Genomic DNA, 17621 nt, shown 5'->3' with positions numbered 1-17621 from the left:
AAATTAATATTTAAAATTTTTAATTTTAAAAATATTTTATTATTTTCTTAAATGTTCACAAAAAAATATAAATGATTTGAAATATTTGTTACTTTGTTATTAAAATTTAAATAAAAACAAAGTTAGTATTTTTTATTATGACAAGAAGTGCAGTTATTTATTTGAATTTTAAAGTAAATTACTATAATAAATTTCTATTTTCAACGAATTACACTATTCAAAAATACATTAATTGTGTTTAATTTGCTTACTAAAAATTAATAATATTATTTACAAAACTGTAATTAACTAAAATGGACATTGTAATCGACCAGTTGACTCAATGTTTCTCGCGTCTTGATAGCTCTCCGAATATTTGCCAGCATTCACCCACTCTTTTGCAACCTATAGACATAGACAAATGTGCTCATAATGATTCTTCTTCAGATCACTTATTGAATGCATCTCAAAAACCAATAACTATTTCAAGTGACGAAATAAATTCCACTTTCAAAAAAGAAAATACACAAGACCTGAATCCTTTATATTCAAAGACTAATAATGAAAATTTTGACGTTGGTGATATTGAAAATAATGATATTAATAATTTAGTTTCCGACATAATCCGCCCGATTGATTACAATTATTACTTTGACTCTCTCTTGTTTTCTGATAAAAATGATGTGCGACAAGCAATTCTTCATACTCCACAAGGATTTTGCAATACTCCACTTCTCGAAGATTATTATATCTGCACTTGTAATTCAACAACAACACTTTATTTCTGCCCAGAATGTAATAGTCATATTCCAATAACAACTACTTATATGGACACTAACAACTTGAACACTTCCTACCATACCAAGAAACATGTAAAAGGTACAGAGACTCTTTTTATGGTGTGCAATTGTGGAAATATGTGCGCCTTCACTCCAAACAAGACTACTTTTACACGGTGTAAGGGCCAAATAATTTGGATCAAATATTTTAGAGTGAATATTTTGGAGTGAATATTCTAATGTTTTTCAATAATATGTAAAAATCCTTTAATTAAACGGGAAAACATTATTAATTTATCAAAACAATTTGTTATTTATATTTTGACAAAAACAACGATTTATAACCTTAAATAAATACAACAATAAATTAAACACATAATTTTAATTCATTATTACCATTTTTCAAAAAAAAACTTAACAAATTATTATATTTTATTTTTATTATTCAATGTAATTTAATTATATTTCGTGGCTTTTTAATATTGACATTAATTAATCACATGTTTTCATACTTTTAACCAAATAAATTTTTATTAAATAAATATAATTTTATATAGTATGAGTTTGAGTTTTTTTGTTTATTAACGATATTTATAATCTTATTAAATTACACTGTCAATATGTTACCAATTATACACGCCAACAACACAACTAGCGGTATGTATTATAATTTAAGTCAAGTTGGGGATAAAGAAATTACCACACAAAACGATTTTATTCACCAACCACAATACAATTATTATAACCCAACAAACTTAATACAAAATGGTTATTTTAACAATACACAATTGTTTACCAATCACTATTATCCGTACTATATTTCTCCAAACTATATAAGTGATAATTCAAATTGTCACAGAGAGTTTAACCAACAACATTGTTTGTCAATTCAAAATTTAAATAATCCTTCAAATATATTACCAAATTACAATTGTCCTAATAATTTGTTTTCGACAACACAAATTGAGTCTCATGTTGAAAAAACTGTAAACACATCGAACGTTCAATTTACAAAAACAAAAATGCCTATCATAATAAATACTTTACAACATAGAAAAGACTGCAAAGTTATTACTAGAAAAGATCAACACGAAATAGAAACCGAAAAAAAATATAATATACGATCAAGTGTTTACAAATATTACTCAAATAAAAAGTCGTAAAATTTCTAAAAATGGTACACATTATATGCTTCCAAGTATTGATGGATACACTTTTCATGCACAAAATGGCACAAGAAATGTTTTTAAATGTTGCGACTGCGAAATGAAAATAGAAATTGTTGAATATGAAGGCGAAAGGCGAACAGATGAAATTTCTCAAATATAAATTCATACGAAATTCTATAACACAACATCATCACGAAAAATCAAATGTCGTTTCCGACAATTCACACATTGTTCAACTAGTCAAACAAGGAACTAACATTCTAACATCCGGAACAAAATTACTTGAGCAATACGAATCTGTGATACCAGAAGATAAACGCCGAAAAACCACTCTAAGAAGAACAATTAATAAAATAAAACATGAATTAATAATAGAAAAAACAAAAGAACTGCTTCAGAGTGGAAAATATTATATTGAAGACGAAGATGATATATTTTTGATGATTTCAAAAGACAAAATTAATATGTTGAAAGAGAGAAAGATTGCTTATTTGTGTATGGATGGCACCTTTAGTTCTTGTCCACAATCTTATTCACAATTATATACAATACATTGTATTTTGGCCAATGGTCAAAATTTTACATTATCTCACTCTCTTATGTCAAACCGCAAAGAGTCTGATTATTTGATCATGTTCAATCTTATCAACTCATTCTGTATCAAAACTTTGGGTTATCCACTTCTTACAAATGAAATGAGCATTATGTTAGATTTTGAAGTAGCAGCAATAAACGCTTTAACTCATTTTGGTTGTATTATTCATGGGTGTTACTTTCATTATACACAATGTATATGGCGTGAAGTTCAAAAAGTTGGACTGTCATCCTATTATAATCCGGGTTCTGAAATTTGGAAACTTGTCAGCAAATTAAAAACTATAGCATTTTACAAACCTAGTGATATTCCATTGATGTTTGAAAAAATCCGAAGACTAATAAAAATGGAAGATTTTGAAGATGGTTCTCATGAGGGCGTTTTTAAACTTCTGGACTATTTTCAAGTGAATTGGATAGAAAAATGGCCTATCCGTATATGGTGTCAATTTAATCAACAAATCAGAACCTATAATTTAAGTGAATGTTATCACTCATCACTTGTCAAAAGGTTATCATGCAAAAAACCTACAATCGGAAAACTAATTATTCATTTAATGAAAATTGAAGAAAGCGAAATAAACAAAATAAAACAAATGGATTCTGGAAACAACCACTTTTATAAAAGACCCACTAAAATATACAATTTGACATTAAACTATTATAGTAATAGTAGTTCACAAAACATTTTTCAAAAAGAAATAATTAATAATGTGGACCATCTTAAATGGACAAAATTATATGAGTTGGACATTAAAACACAAGATACTATTGATCTCAAGAAAGATTTGATTAATTATCAAAAGTGTGATGAAAATTATGTCGGTGAAATTAAAGATTATGCAAAATATAATTGTATCAATGACGATGATGAATATATGACAGAAAAAAATGACCAATTAATTAATTGTGATGGTGATAATTCCAAACATAATACTGAACAAAAGAGTACTATCAAAGATTGCAAAGGAAAAAGTGTTTGTGTTGAGTGTGATAATGGTATAGATGAATTAATAGAAACTGAAGATAAAAACGTTTTGGTGATTTCAAGAACCACAATTCAAAAGAAGAACGAAATTGGTTATATATGTCCTTGTCGCAGGAGGTTTGTTGGTGATGGTAAACGTAAGAAAAAGTCAACAACTAAGAACAAAAAAGCTAAACGTATAAATAAGTCCAAAAATGACAATTAAATCATTAAAATTACTAATAATGTGGTTGGTATTGTTGGTTTTGTAAAAAAAATATTAAAACATATAAACATTTGATTGTATAATAGAAATTATTTGATAAAAAACAATAACCAATAAAAAAGACATTTTTAATATGGTACAATTGAGTTTAATATTGTAATTATACTTCGATATATTGAATGTAACATTGAATGATAAAAAAATAAAATATAATAATTTGTTAAGTTTTTTTTGAAAAATGGTAATAATGAATTAAAATTATGTGTTTAATTTATTGTTGTATTTATTTAAGGTTATAAATCGTTGTTTTTGTCAAAATATAAATAACAAATTGTTTTGATAAATTAATAATGTTTTCCCGTTTAATTAAAGGATTTTTACATATTATTGAAAAACATTAGAATATTCACTCCAAAATATTCACTCTAAAATATTTGATCCAAATTATTCTGTCACCCAATCATATACCACCTTCAAAAAGACACATACCGGGTGATGGGAAAAGAAAGAAAAAGAGTTCTAAAAGAAAGAAAGAAGTTAAAAGAAGTAATTAAATATTTATTGGATTACTATAACACAATAATATTTGTAAAATCTTATTTTTATAATTAATTAATTTTTCAAAATAATAAAATAAATTTTAAAACATCACACGCTTTTCAACTGTTAAATTATTATTAATAGTCAATTTATTAAAATCCAATAAATTTTATTTTATTTATATTATTTATTATATACCATATTTGTATCTGTGTAAAAATAAATACAAAAAATAAATACAACTTGTTAAAAAAGTGCCTTTTATATTGTTTTTTTACCATATAATCAAAAGTATAAGTTATATTTAACTTTTAAGTTGAATATATTTTATTTTTATCATAAATAATACCATTAAATTTCCTTCAAATATTTAATTTATTTAAGATTGTTATAAAGTATTGTTTTTTAATTTTTTTTAATGATATGAAATACAGTTTGATGAGTAATGAGCAAATTATTGTTACAACATACTAATAAGAGTTTGTTGTAAAACGTTGTCCCAATTGCCAAAGTTGGTTTTTTCAATTTATACACAAACATTTGTTTAAAATCACGGGAATCAGGTAAAAATAAAAAAAAACGGTAAAAAACTGAAACGACGATTTTTTTTATATTTTCAACATGATCCCGATATTTTCCAATTTTCATTGACCAAAAATCCCAGGACAACGTTTTTGACTAACTCTATTTGGTTTATCATTTGTTGATAAATACAAAAATAACCCCATTTCGATCTTTCAATAAAAGTTATATTGTTTCGAATGTGTTATTAATAATTTATGAAGGGAACTTACTGTACTTTTCTGTTTAAACCGATTTAGAGTGATTTTATAAAGTTTTAGAAACTAAAAATAAAACATTGTATGAAAATAATTGAATTGATTTTTCGTTGATTTGCTTTTGAACTATTGTTGAAACACATTCAATACATCATTATTCGAGTGCAAATTATTTAATTCAACATTATTCGGCCCGTCCACCATTATAGAAGAAGTTATCATGGCAGACTCTATAAAAACTTTAGGATTCAGATGCTTTAAAAACTGCACCAGATTGTCCAAGGTAGTACTTTCTCAAAGTCTTGAAAAAACAAATGTAGAATGTTTTTCTGGGTGTGTTAGTCTCAAAGATATTGAATTACCAAAAAGTCTCACTGACATGCAAGAATCTGTTTTCAGTGGATGTGTAAGCCTTACTAAAATTGTTATTCCAAAAAAGATTAATAAACTTGATTATGGTACTTTTGAAAACTGTGACAAGTTGGAAATAGTACAGTTTTTAGGCGATTTTAGAAATTTGGAAGATTGTGTATTTGCCAATTGCAAGAGTTTGAAAGAATTTGTATTTCCAGGAAATTTTTTCATGATTGGGAAAAGGTGTTTCCAAAATTGTGAAAAACTAGAAAAAATAATTTTTAACTACAATATATATCTTTATGACCATCTTCTATTCAGTGGATGTGTAAGTCTCAAAGAAATTGAAATTGATTTTATGTACGTGCCTTTCAGATGTTTTGATGGATGTGTCAACCTTGAGAAAGTCACTTTTGGAGATAAGGCTGAAATTATTTATAAGTGGTGTTTCAGAAATTGCAAATCGTTAAAAGAAATCACTTTGCCGAAGAACCTCTGTTATATCAACGAAAAAACGGTATTTGAGGGGTGCGATAATCTGAAGAAGATCATTTACCCAGAAAACTACAAAAAGGATATTTAGAATATCCAGATGCTTTTAAGACTTAAATGCTTTTAAAACAGTCTTCATTCAATTTGTTTTCTTTTTATAAAATTTATATTTATTTAAATTCGTTTTTTCACTCATTTGTTTTGTGAAATTATATAATTTTTATTCCGGTTTTTTTTTGTTTGTTCAATATTTTAATAACATTATGGGACAGTTTTCTAATGTTTTTATATTTATAAATTAATTGTTGATTTTTTATCCAAATAACAAATAAGGTACTTTTAAATTGGTTTTACTGATAAAACCATTATATTAAAAGAACCAATTAAATATTTATTAAACTTAAATTCATAACTTTGGATTTATTAAAAACATGAATTTCAAAATGTGGACTTTCTGGTTATCAAATCATGATAATTTCAAAATACTTCGACGACATTAGAAACTTTATAAATTTGGAGTTTGTATGCAAAGAAAATTGGTGGTAATATAAAGAAGTTCCACTTAAATCTAATTCCTTTAAATTTCAAAACACTTAAATATTTTCGAGACATCAAGACACTTCACTTGCAGACTAAAAGGGATGAAAAATTGGCAATGGATTTCCGATAAACATAAAAAACAAAGATTGTGAAATGGAGCTGTTATAAAGATAGAGTTCTTTCATTAAATTGTGTGGTTCAGTGTTGATTTTGAAACTTTCGATAAAAACAAAAATTGCAACATCAAATTTAAAAATATCACTAACATTCAAAATGATAAAAAAATGGTAATAACAAACCATTGAGCGTTAGATCAATTAGTCGTGGTGGTTTCAAATAGTGTATAAGTTATATCAGTATTACGATCCTATTAAATGTCAAATTAATTGGCTAAAATTGTTTAATGGATGTAATTATTTTATTGTGTTACAAAATCAGCAAGTGTCATTTCATTTAGTAAAAAATGATTCTATGCATGTGGTAGTCTCAATTTTTTAGAATACCTTCAAATATGAAATCAATTGGTGATTTTTGTTGGTATAATTGTAAGAATCTGATAAGTGTAACAAAACCATCAAGTGTTACATTAATTAGAATTCAATATTTATTAATAAACATAGTTATTCATCTTCGTTAATTAGATAATTAAGTCGTTACTTATTTGTTAAAAATATGAAAAAGTAAATTAAAATTATGAAATATATACAGTTAAAATATTGTTTATATTCATCAAGTCTAAAATGTACAGAAATCTTCAAATAGTTTTTAATAACTTTTCAACACCTAAAATTTGATTAATATTAAAAATGTGATATTATATTTACTTTAACGAAAAAGATTAATTACAGAAAAGTAAAATTTCAAATAATTCAAACAAAAAATCAACTTTGTAATTAATTACAAAAATTAATTAAAAAAAATCTTCTTTCCCATATATAAAACTACAAAAAATTCTCAAAAAATTCGTTTGAAAAATCGAAAACGTGGTTTTTCTCAATAAAAATTTTTCAATAAAAATCTTAAAATTATGTTGATCCTTTGTTTGTTTATTGCCATCACTCTATCATATGACGTTTATATTTCCATTAATGGACATGATACCGAAAAGAATGTTAATGTCAACCAAGTATTTCAAACTCTCCAAGCTGCAATAATGTCATTTTCTGATAAAGAACTGCCTTCAGATGGTATTAATTTCAAAATATTTCCTGGTATTTACCCAATTATTAATGAATCAATTACAATTAATTCCACATTTTTAAACAATTCAAAAAACGTTCCAATTACTATTTCTAGTGTTTACCCCAACAAACGTGCGACCTTTGTTGGAGGTACACAAATACCCATTAATTGTTTTCGTAAATTGGATGAAACAAAAGACTCAAAATCTTTTACTAAAATTCCACAAATTAGTAGACCAAATGTTAAAGTATGCGAACTCGATTCTTTAAACAATTATGTAAACTTACTTCCAATGTACGAAGCTAAAACAAGTGAACTTTTTGTTGATAATCAAAGAATGACAGTGGCACGATACCCCAACAAAGAATACATTCCAAAAGAGACCAAAGTCGACACAATTTATCTCAGAAAACTTTCATATTCCCAGACGTATCTGGGTATTACAGACCAACAGACTTTGTTTGTAATGACAAAACTGTTTATAAAAAAACTATGCCAGTTGAAAACAAAGATTACTTTATTTATAATAATAATGGAACATTTTATCTCTCTTCATTAAATAACTGTAAAGTACCAACTGCTTCTGATGGAGCTTCTTGGAACGCAAAAAGATCAATTTTTTCTGGTAATTTGACACCACTTGATAATTCAGGAGCGTCTGGGAAAGTTTATTTACCCGCTGAAAAGACTATTTATAGAGGATTTATGTATAATGCATATTCCGCATCGAATGACGTTAATAACAAAGTGTTTGGATATAACGACGACCGTATAGATAATTGGGAAGGTGTAAAAGGGATGTGGGCAAAGGGCTTTTTCATGTTTCAGTGGGCGGACAATTCACTTCCGATTGCTTCAATTGACAAAACAAAACGAGTAATAAATTTAGAGTGGCCAGCAAGTTATGGAATTGGAAATCAGACGTACTTTTTTGTATATAATTTGATTGAAGAACTGGATGAAGAAGGGGAATACTATATCGACAGAGATGAGCGAAAGGTTTATGCCATTTTCCATAAAACACCAAAAGAGATTTGGATCACGCATTCAACAAGTGTGGTGTTAAATATCGACCACGTTAACAATATAAAAATAGAAAATTTGGACTTTAAATATAACCCAGATAACTTTATAACTATTATTGGCGACCAAATAACAATCAAAGAGTGTTCGTTCTACCATACAGGGAAAGCTGGAGCTCTAATTACTGGTAATATGTCTAATTTTGTTCAGAACAAAGTTGTTGATGTTGGAACCAAAGGTGTTGTAATGACATGTGGAGACCGAGTCAATTTACTGAATGGAAGTTGTTCAGTGAGTCAAAACTACTTTTCTGAATTTTCACAAAATCATTACACGTACACTCCAGCAATTATTTTAGAGGGAGTTGGTAATATTGCCACACACAATTTTATCGAGAACAGTCCATGTCAAGCAATAACATTCAGTGGCAATGAGCATGAGATAAGTTATAATAAAATCCAAAACGTTTGTTTCTTTATGAATGATGCTGGTGCAATATACTCAGGAAGGCGATGGGATTGGCGTGGGAATGTTATTAAATACAATTACATATCAAATGTTATTGGATGGGATAACAGTTCGTGTGTCCAAGGTATTTACCTCGACGATATGTTATCTGGAGAAACTGTATTTGGTAACGTCATGAAAACAATACGAGGTATTGGTGTCCAACATGGAGGAGGAAGAGATAATAACATAACTAATAACATTATGTACGACTGCGATTTTGCTTATAGTGGAGACTCTCGTGGGTCGACTTGGATGTACTCTACTTTACCATATGCAGAAGGAAATTTGCTTGAAAGATGTAATTTGGAGGGTGTTAATAGACTTGAAGAGCCTTGGAAAAGTAAGTACCCTGAGCTGTATGAAATACCAAATAGTAACGACCAAATTGTGAACGAAAAACACTGGCTTTACCCTGAAAATTGTGTTGTTGATTGCAATGTTCCTTATCAATCAAAAAAGTGGGATTATTATGTGGATGCTTCAGTTACATCAAATTACAAAGTTTATAACAAAAATAAATACAATTCAAGTGTCGATCCGTTGTTTGTTGATGCCGACAACGGAGATTTGAGATTGAAAGATGACTCACCTGTTCTGAATATGGAGTGTTGGAAGCAAATTCCATTTGAAGAAATTGGAATACAAATAATACCAAAAAGTGCAACAAAAATTATCCAAATTATTGAAATCTTTTTATTGGCACTTTTGGTAATTTAATTTTTTTGTGCTTCATCAATTGTTTGTATCAAAATAAAGATATTTATCATTATTTATTTATTATTATTGTTGTAAATCAAAAAGAAAAACCTGTTACATATGTATAGAAATGAGATAACTATATCACAGACAATTACAATCATTAACCCAATATTATTATTTTTAGAGTCGGTCTAACAAATTATTCGTTCAAAACGTTATCTAATCAAAAAAGGGCTGTATTTTTGTACAAAAAATGGGAATTGAATTCGAACTAATGTATAAAAATACAAAAAAATGAAAATAAAGTCATTCCTAATAAGTGTGCAACTTTGTTTTGTCTTTGTTTTTCACTCAAAACAAAGGTGAAACTCTATTTTTAAACAATAACAAAAAGATTAATTGGTTTATAAAACGACATTAAATATAACTCGATTGTTAAATGATAGGTTCAACTGATTGTTCTAATAAAAACATTAAAATCCCAGAATTCCAATTGTCATACAGAGCGAATAAAACAGTGTTGTATATCGATTGTGGATAGCGCATATATTAAGAATTACGTGAATAAAACGAAAATAATAAGACAACCCAATTCGTGTGATTCAAAGACTTTTTCCCTGCAAAATTTCGGTAAACATGAAATTATTAAATGGTGCAACCCAAAAAACAAATTGAAAAGAATTGTGCAACTTTGGTTTTAATTTAGTTATAGTATTTTAATTTGAGTAATAGTTTTAAAAAAATGTTTGTGTTTTCTTTTTTTGTTTTATAAACACATATACTTTTTTATTATAATTATGCTTTATACAAAGTTGCACTGACACGTCAAAGTTGAACGGTTTAAAGAATGACTTTGCATCTTAACTCAACCAAACTTTTCTATTTTTAATATGAAGCTGAACATTAAAAAATCTATCTTTGATTTTCTAAAATGTGGCAAAAAGTGGTGTTTGTAATTATTGAATTTAAATAAGTGTCCACTCACTGTTTTAATAAAGTAAAATTGAATTTATTAATTTATTTACTCTAAAATTCTAAACATTGGGAAAAAAAGACTGTTTATTTTAAAAAATGTCACGAGACTTCATTGAACAAAATCAAGTTGTTTAAAATGTATATTAAAGTTTTGTAAAAGAGGTATTTTGTTTATTAAATTTTGTTTTGTGCATTAACACACACAAATCAAACAAAAATTCAAATAATATATTGAATTTTATAAGAGTCAAAAAAACATGTGTTATTCAAAATTTTCAAAAAGTTGATATTTTTGAATTGTCGATTCGATTATATTTATTATATTATAAAAAGAAAACAAATTGAATGAAGACTGTTTTAAAAGCATTTAAGTCTTAAAAGCATCTGGATATTCTAAATATCCTTTTTGTAGTTTTCTGGGTAAATGATCTTCTTCAGATTATCGCACCCCTCAAATACCGTTTTTTCGTTGATATAACAGAGGTTCTTCGGCAAAGTGATTTCTTTTAACGATTTGCAATTTCTGAAACACCACTTATAAATAATTTCAGCCTTATCTCCAAAAGTGACTTTCTCAAGGTTGACACATCCATCAAAACATCTGAAAGGCACGTACATAAAATCAATTTCAATTTCTTTGAGACTTACACATCCACTGAATAGAAGATGGTCATAAAGATATATATTGTAGTTAAAAATTATTTTTTCTAGTTTTTCACAATTTTGGAAACACCTTTTCCCAATCATGAAAAAATTTCCTGGAAATACAAATTCTTTCAAACTCTTGCAATTGGCAAATACACAATCTTCCAAATTTCTAAAATCGCCTAAAAACTGTACTATTTCCAACTTGTCACAGTTTTCAAAAGTACCATAATCAAGTTTATTAATCTTTTTTGGAATAACAATTTTAGTAAGGCTTACACATCCACTGAAAACAGATTCTTGCATGTCAGTGAGACTTTTTGGTAATTCAATATCTTTGAGACTAACACACCCAGAAAAACATTCTACATTTGTTTTTTCAAGACTTTGAGAAAGTACTACCTTGGACAATCTGGTGCAGTTTTTAAAGCATCTGAATCCTAAAGTTTTTATAGAGTCTGCCATGATAACTTCTTCTATAATGTCATTGTTTTCAAAGTCGTATTCTTGAATTTCGGATGGTTCAATGGGAATATGAGCAACAGCACCAATAGATTGATTGTCCTTTTTGATCGCACCATTTCTCGATAAAAGTGGACAACCCACAAATACAGTTTCATTACAATTGAGTGAATCATCTTTGTTTACCTTTTTAAGGTTCTTGCAATTAGCAAAGCAGTCTTTTCCAATACTTTTGACGCTCTTTGGAATGGAAATTTCTTCAAGACTGATACAATTAAAGAAACATTCTGACTCAATAGACTCGACTGTATTTGGAATAACAACAACTTTCAGATTTGGACATTCTGCAAAACATTTCTCAGGGAGTTTGTCAACACCATCTGAAATAACTACTTTGGTCAAATTATTGTTTTTAGAAAATACTTTGTTGTTTAGTTCCAATTTTGGTACAATCAACTCTTTTATTCCACACCCAGAAAAAGCCCAATCTCCTATTTCTGTCAAGTTAATTGGGATTCCATTTTTAAACATTCTGTGAGCTCCTTTAAACCCATCCTTTTTTATTTTGACTACTTTCTCCATATTTTTAACTTCACTCAATTTCGGGCAATTTGAGAATAATCCAAAATTAATTTTTGTTATTCCAACAAGCAATGTGACACTTCTTAACTCTTTACAGCCATCACATACATTATCACCAATTTTGACCACTGAATTTGGTATTTCAAGTGTTACAAGTGATATACAAGCATTAAAAGCAGATTCCTGTATTGATGTCACAGTATTTGGTATCACTATTTTAGACAGGTTACGACATTCACTGACATATTTATTTGGAATACAATCAAATCTTTCATCCCAAACCAACTCTTTGATATTATTATTTCTAGAAAATACCCCCTGTTTAATTTCTTTCACACTCTTTGGGAAAAAGACTTTATCAAATGCACAGCCAGCAAATGCATAATCTCCAAATTTTGTAACAGAGTCTGGTAGAGTCACTTTAGAAAGATATTTACAGTCATTGAACACTGAACTTGCCACTTCTGTGATGTCTCCTTCAATTACAACTTCTTCAAAGTTGCATTTCACAAAAGCACCATCTTCAATTACTTTTACATTTGGAGGAATTCTAAACACTTTCTCTCCATCAAGTGGACAATACTCAAAACATTCCCTTCCGATTTTAGTCACACTAGTCGGAATTACAATACTTCTCAATCTTACATCTTCGTTAAATAAATTTTTGGGAGTTCCTTTATTTGATTCGACAGTTTTATGTGAACCAGATGGTTCATACGACTGAATGCACTATTCTCAAGTTCGGTAACACTATCAGACATCTCAATTGATGTTAAATTATGTGAGTATAATGAATATGAACCAAGACTTTGAATATTTTCAGGTACTGTATAAGAAACTAAACGATTCTTTTCAAATACAAAACCGGGTAATGAATGTACGTTTTTTGAAACGACTATCGAAGTCAGTGGACACTTTTTAAATGCATATTTGCCAATTGAAGTCCCCGAGTCTGGAATTACAATACTTTTTAAATTGATGCAACCAGAAAATGCTATATAGCCAATAGACTGAACTGTGCTTGGAATGTTAATGGATTCAAAACTTTGATTTTCGTAAGCACCTTTTTCAATAATTGTTGTTTCTGGTGGTATGACAACAGGTGTAAATTCTTGTGAATTTTCATTGTTTTCTGAATTATCATCTTTTTTATTTGAGCTTTCATCATCTAACATTTGTTGTCTTTGACAGTTAAGGGCAGCTTTATCATCTTCTTTTAAAGCCTCGTCATCTTCTGAACTGTGGTTGTTTTCTTTTACCATTTCAATATGTTATTAAAATTTAAAACACACCTTTTATTGTCAAAATGGTCAATCAAATACATTGTTATATAATTGGTCATTTTGAAATTATTACACTATTTATTTTGAGTTAAATTTAATAATACTTAATTTATTGTTTTTTGTTTTATTAGAAATAATATGTTTATTTGTCAAGTATTGTGTAATTTATTACACAAATATATGTAAAGTGATTCCCCCAAGGTGTGCAAGTTAAAATTTTTCGTCTTTTTTACAGGGAAAGGGCGTGCAAGACTAAATTTTAGTTAAAAAACATTTTATTGAAAATGTTATTCGTTTCAAAATTGTTTCAAAAAACATACAACCCTTTAATACTTGAATTAATAAACTACAAAAAGCAAATTAAATTATAAAAATTGGGTAATGGTTTGTCTACGTGTTTAACGAAAAAATTGTTTTGTTTCAAGAAGTGAATAAATGTCGATGTCTCTTGTGTAAGCGTAATTCAAAGCGACAAGAAGAAGTATGATAAACATTATGTTTTTCTCTGTGCCATTTTATAGCATACAATAACAAATAGTCTGTTTAATAGGTGCAGTTCATTGTTACAAATCGATGTGCACTGTTGTCCAGAACTGGTCCTTCCATAATTTCCATTGGGTCGCTTTCCCGAAATTGTCGCTTAATATATTGTATACGAAGTGTGAAAGTTAAAAATTGCAACGTCACAAAGTGTGCAAGTTAAAGTATAGTTTAGTAATAACTTTAAATTTATAATTTATAATTTAACTAAAAATAATCTTTTTTTTCAAAATTTCAAAAAATTAATGATTCTATTTTTTTAATAAAAAAATTATAAATGAACTATACCTTAACTTGAACATTTTTAAACTAACTTGCACACCTTGAAAAGTCACTCTAACTATTGATTTTTATTATATTTTGATTGAATATAATTTAAAAATTATAGTATTTATTTTTTATTATTAATATGAATTATATCAATTACAAATAATATTATATCATTCTATCATTAATGCAATTCGGGATGTTCCAGTACAGACTTTTAAAAACAGTTTATTATAATAATATGTTCTTGCTGAAACAACAATTTGAACAAGACTTTGAAAAATTTCTCTGATATTAATGTCAAGTTTTAAAGAACATTCAAAAATGGCATACCCCACTCATTTGTAAGTTCCTCACCTTTTTCTTTTGTCACTTCTCGTTCGTTTTCAAGGTCGCATTTTGTTCCACATAAGACAGCAGGTAGTGTATATGAAAAATATGGTTCTTAACTTTTCCAAACTAGATCTTTGATTGCCTTAACTTCTTCAAAATAAGCAAAAGATGTAATAGAATAACACAAAACAAACGCCTCAGCATATTTATATTCACGTTCAATATAATATTTGTAAGTTTCTTTATCGACATATTCTCGGTTGTGTGGCAAGTCGATAAACGCAAAATTGACCTTGTTTTTATTTAATGTGATATTTGTTACATAAATATCTTCCTTAATATTTGGTTCGTAATCTGGTACAAATTGACCATAACATATTTGTAATTTAATTTGACTTTCCCACACGATCACCTCCGACAACTAACAATGTGCATCCAATTTCATTTATTTCCATTTGGGTTTTGAGTTTTCTGATAAGTGATTTACTGTTTTTTGATTCATTTAAATGTGTATATTAATTAATAATATTGAAATAAATTGGACATGGAAATATAATTACCCCTTTCTGTTTTTTTCTTTAAATAGTTTAAGTGTTTTTTAAACTAACTCAAAAATATATAAATTGGAAACATTAGTTGTTTTATTTTCCATTAAATTTAAATATATTATGTAGAACTAAAGTATAAAGATGTTTTGAATGTTCTTTAATAATTATTCAAAAAAACAAAATAAAAGATGAGGTGTTGTTTAGAACATCACAAAGAGTGCAACTGCAAACATAATTAATGTCGCAAAAGCACCCGAAGCAGTGCACATTTCACACTCTTTATCTGTGCATGGAGTCTTGTACTCACTTTTGTCTTTGCATTTCTCACAGACTCCAGTTTTTTCAAACGTACCTTCTGGGCACATGTTAACACACTTTTTATCACTCATTAAAGAACCATCAACACACTTGTCGCAAATTTCAAGGACAGAGCACTTCTCGCATTTTTCCGAGCATTTGTCACAATTGGTGTCATTCTTCTTGAAAAATCCAAGTTCACAATTGTCGACACATTTCATTGTTCCTTCCTCAAACAGTTTTCCAGTTATACAAGCAGAGCAGTCGTCTACTTTGGTGCAAGTTTTGCAACCAGACATACAGGCTTTGCATGTCTTATCCATGGTGAAGTAGTTTTCTGGACATTTATCCTTCACACACTTCTTTGTGTCTTCAACAAACAAATAAGTGTCAGCACATGTTTCACATGTATTTGAATCCTTGCACGTTTTACACGAAACATCACATTTGAAGCACTTTTTGTTTGCAGTATCCTTTGTGTATCCAGCTGGGCATTCGGAGTTGGTGGTACACTTTTTGGTGTCTTCAATCAAAAATGTGTTATCTGGGCATTCTGTGCACTTTCCAGCTTCGGTACATTTTTTGCAAGTAGTATCACAATCAGTGCAAACATTGTTAACAGGGTAGAATTTATCTGGGCAATTGGCTTCACATTTAGTTTTGTCTTTAATCAAATTTCCTTTTGTGCATTTTGTGCATTCTGTCTTTGAAGTACATTCACCACAATCCGTTATAGAACATTTCATGCAATTTGTGTTATCTTTATAATATCCAGCCGGGCAATTGGCATCAGTGGTACATTTTTTAGTATCATCAAGCAACAAGTGACCTTCTGGGCAGCTTGTGCATTTTCCCTTTTCAGTACATGTTTTACAACCAGTGTCACATTTTTCACAAACGGAGTTGATCGTGTCTTTATAATTACCTTCTGCGCAGTCAGTTACACATTTGTCATTTTCCAAATACTGTGCAGTTGTTCCACATTTGGTGCATTTACCATCAAGGCAAATTCTGCAGTTTTCATGAGTTGAAATACACTCAGTCATATCAATTTCACAATAATAGTTATTACCATCAACACTCATTAATTTAACATCACAATCCTTACATTTGGGACTTTCAGCCATCTTTCCACTAGATGGAGGGACTTCTGGTGTTGCTGGAGTAACATCAACACATTGAAGAGTACTGCAATGAGCTTTTAATACAGCAAGAGTTCCAAAAGTAGTAGCCAAGTAAGAATCTTGAACATAGACTTTCAAATTTGCATTAATTGGAGATGTTGTGGTTGGAAGAGTTGTTGGTTGGACTTTTCCATGGAAGAAAAAATTTGTTTGGGCTGTCATTTGGTCGAGAAGAGTGACCAAAGGAGCATAGAAGTTAACTGAAGTGAGTTTAACACAACCAGAAAAGGCGGCTGCCTGGACAGTAGTAATAGCCTCAGTACCAGTGAGAGTATCCAATAATACACAATCCTTAAAGGCGTTTGCTGGTATTTCAGTTGCTCCACTTACATCAATTTTTGTCAAAACAGCTGCTCCTTCAAATGCACTGGCTCCAATTGTTTTGATTCCAGCTTTCGCAGTGAATGCTGACAATTTGGTTGCTCCTTTGAATGCATTTGCCCCAATTTCCAATTTATCAGTTCCTTCATAAACAAAACTGGTGATACCAGTGTTGTCCTTAAAAGCATCCACGCAAAGTGGCATTGCATCAGCAGCGGATATAGTGACTGTACCTGAACATTTTGTCGTTGTTGTACTATCTTTGATGCATTTCTTGTCTGTATCTTTGGAATAGCAAGGATCTGTTCCTAAAGATGAAAGTGTGAGATAGAGGAATACTATTGCGAACAT

The 17621-nt window shown here is 28.8% G+C and overlaps 4 protein-coding genes across 4 annotated transcripts; 2 read left to right on the top strand and 2 right to left on the bottom strand.

Moving 5' to 3' along the window:
- Positions 1–5253: 5253 nt before the first annotated feature.
- On the top strand, positions 5254–5970 carry EIN_208940 (hypothetical protein; the record flags this gene model as incomplete). Its single annotated transcript, XM_004261228.1, has 1 exon — positions 5254–5970. The coding sequence occupies one exon, from the start codon at positions 5254–5256 to the stop codon at positions 5968–5970; it is 717 nt and encodes a 238-aa protein (XP_004261276.1).
- Positions 5971–8093: 2123 nt separating this feature from the next.
- Positions 8094–9851, top strand: EIN_208930 (hypothetical protein; the record flags this gene model as incomplete). Its single annotated transcript, XM_004261227.1, has 1 exon — positions 8094–9851. The coding sequence occupies one exon, from the start codon at positions 8094–8096 to the stop codon at positions 9849–9851; it is 1758 nt and encodes a 585-aa protein (XP_004261275.1).
- Positions 9852–11201: 1350 nt separating this feature from the next.
- On the bottom strand, positions 11202–13759 carry EIN_208920 (hypothetical protein; the record flags this gene model as incomplete). The annotated part of the gene is made up of 2 exons (XM_004261226.1): positions 11202–13226; positions 13337–13759. The coding sequence occupies 2 exons, from the start codon at positions 13757–13759 to the stop codon at positions 11202–11204; spliced, it is 2448 nt and encodes an 815-aa protein (XP_004261274.1).
- Positions 13760–15668: 1909 nt separating this feature from the next.
- EIN_208910 (hypothetical protein) lies at positions 15669–17621 on the bottom strand (the record flags this gene model as incomplete). Its single annotated transcript, XM_004261225.1, has 1 exon — positions 15669–17621. One exon carries the CDS (start codon positions 17619–17621, stop codon positions 15669–15671), a length of 1953 nt encoding a protein of 650 aa, XP_004261273.1.

The sequence above is a fragment of the Entamoeba invadens genome, assembly GCF_000330505.1.
Source record: "Entamoeba invadens IP1 unplaced genomic scaffold scaff_1105074724937, whole genome shotgun sequence".
Taxonomy (NCBI): domain Eukaryota; phylum Evosea; order Mastigamoebida; family Endamoebidae; genus Entamoeba; species Entamoeba invadens.
The sequence above is the reverse complement of the archived record's forward strand: the minus strand, read 5'-3'. Positions and strand labels throughout refer to the sequence as shown.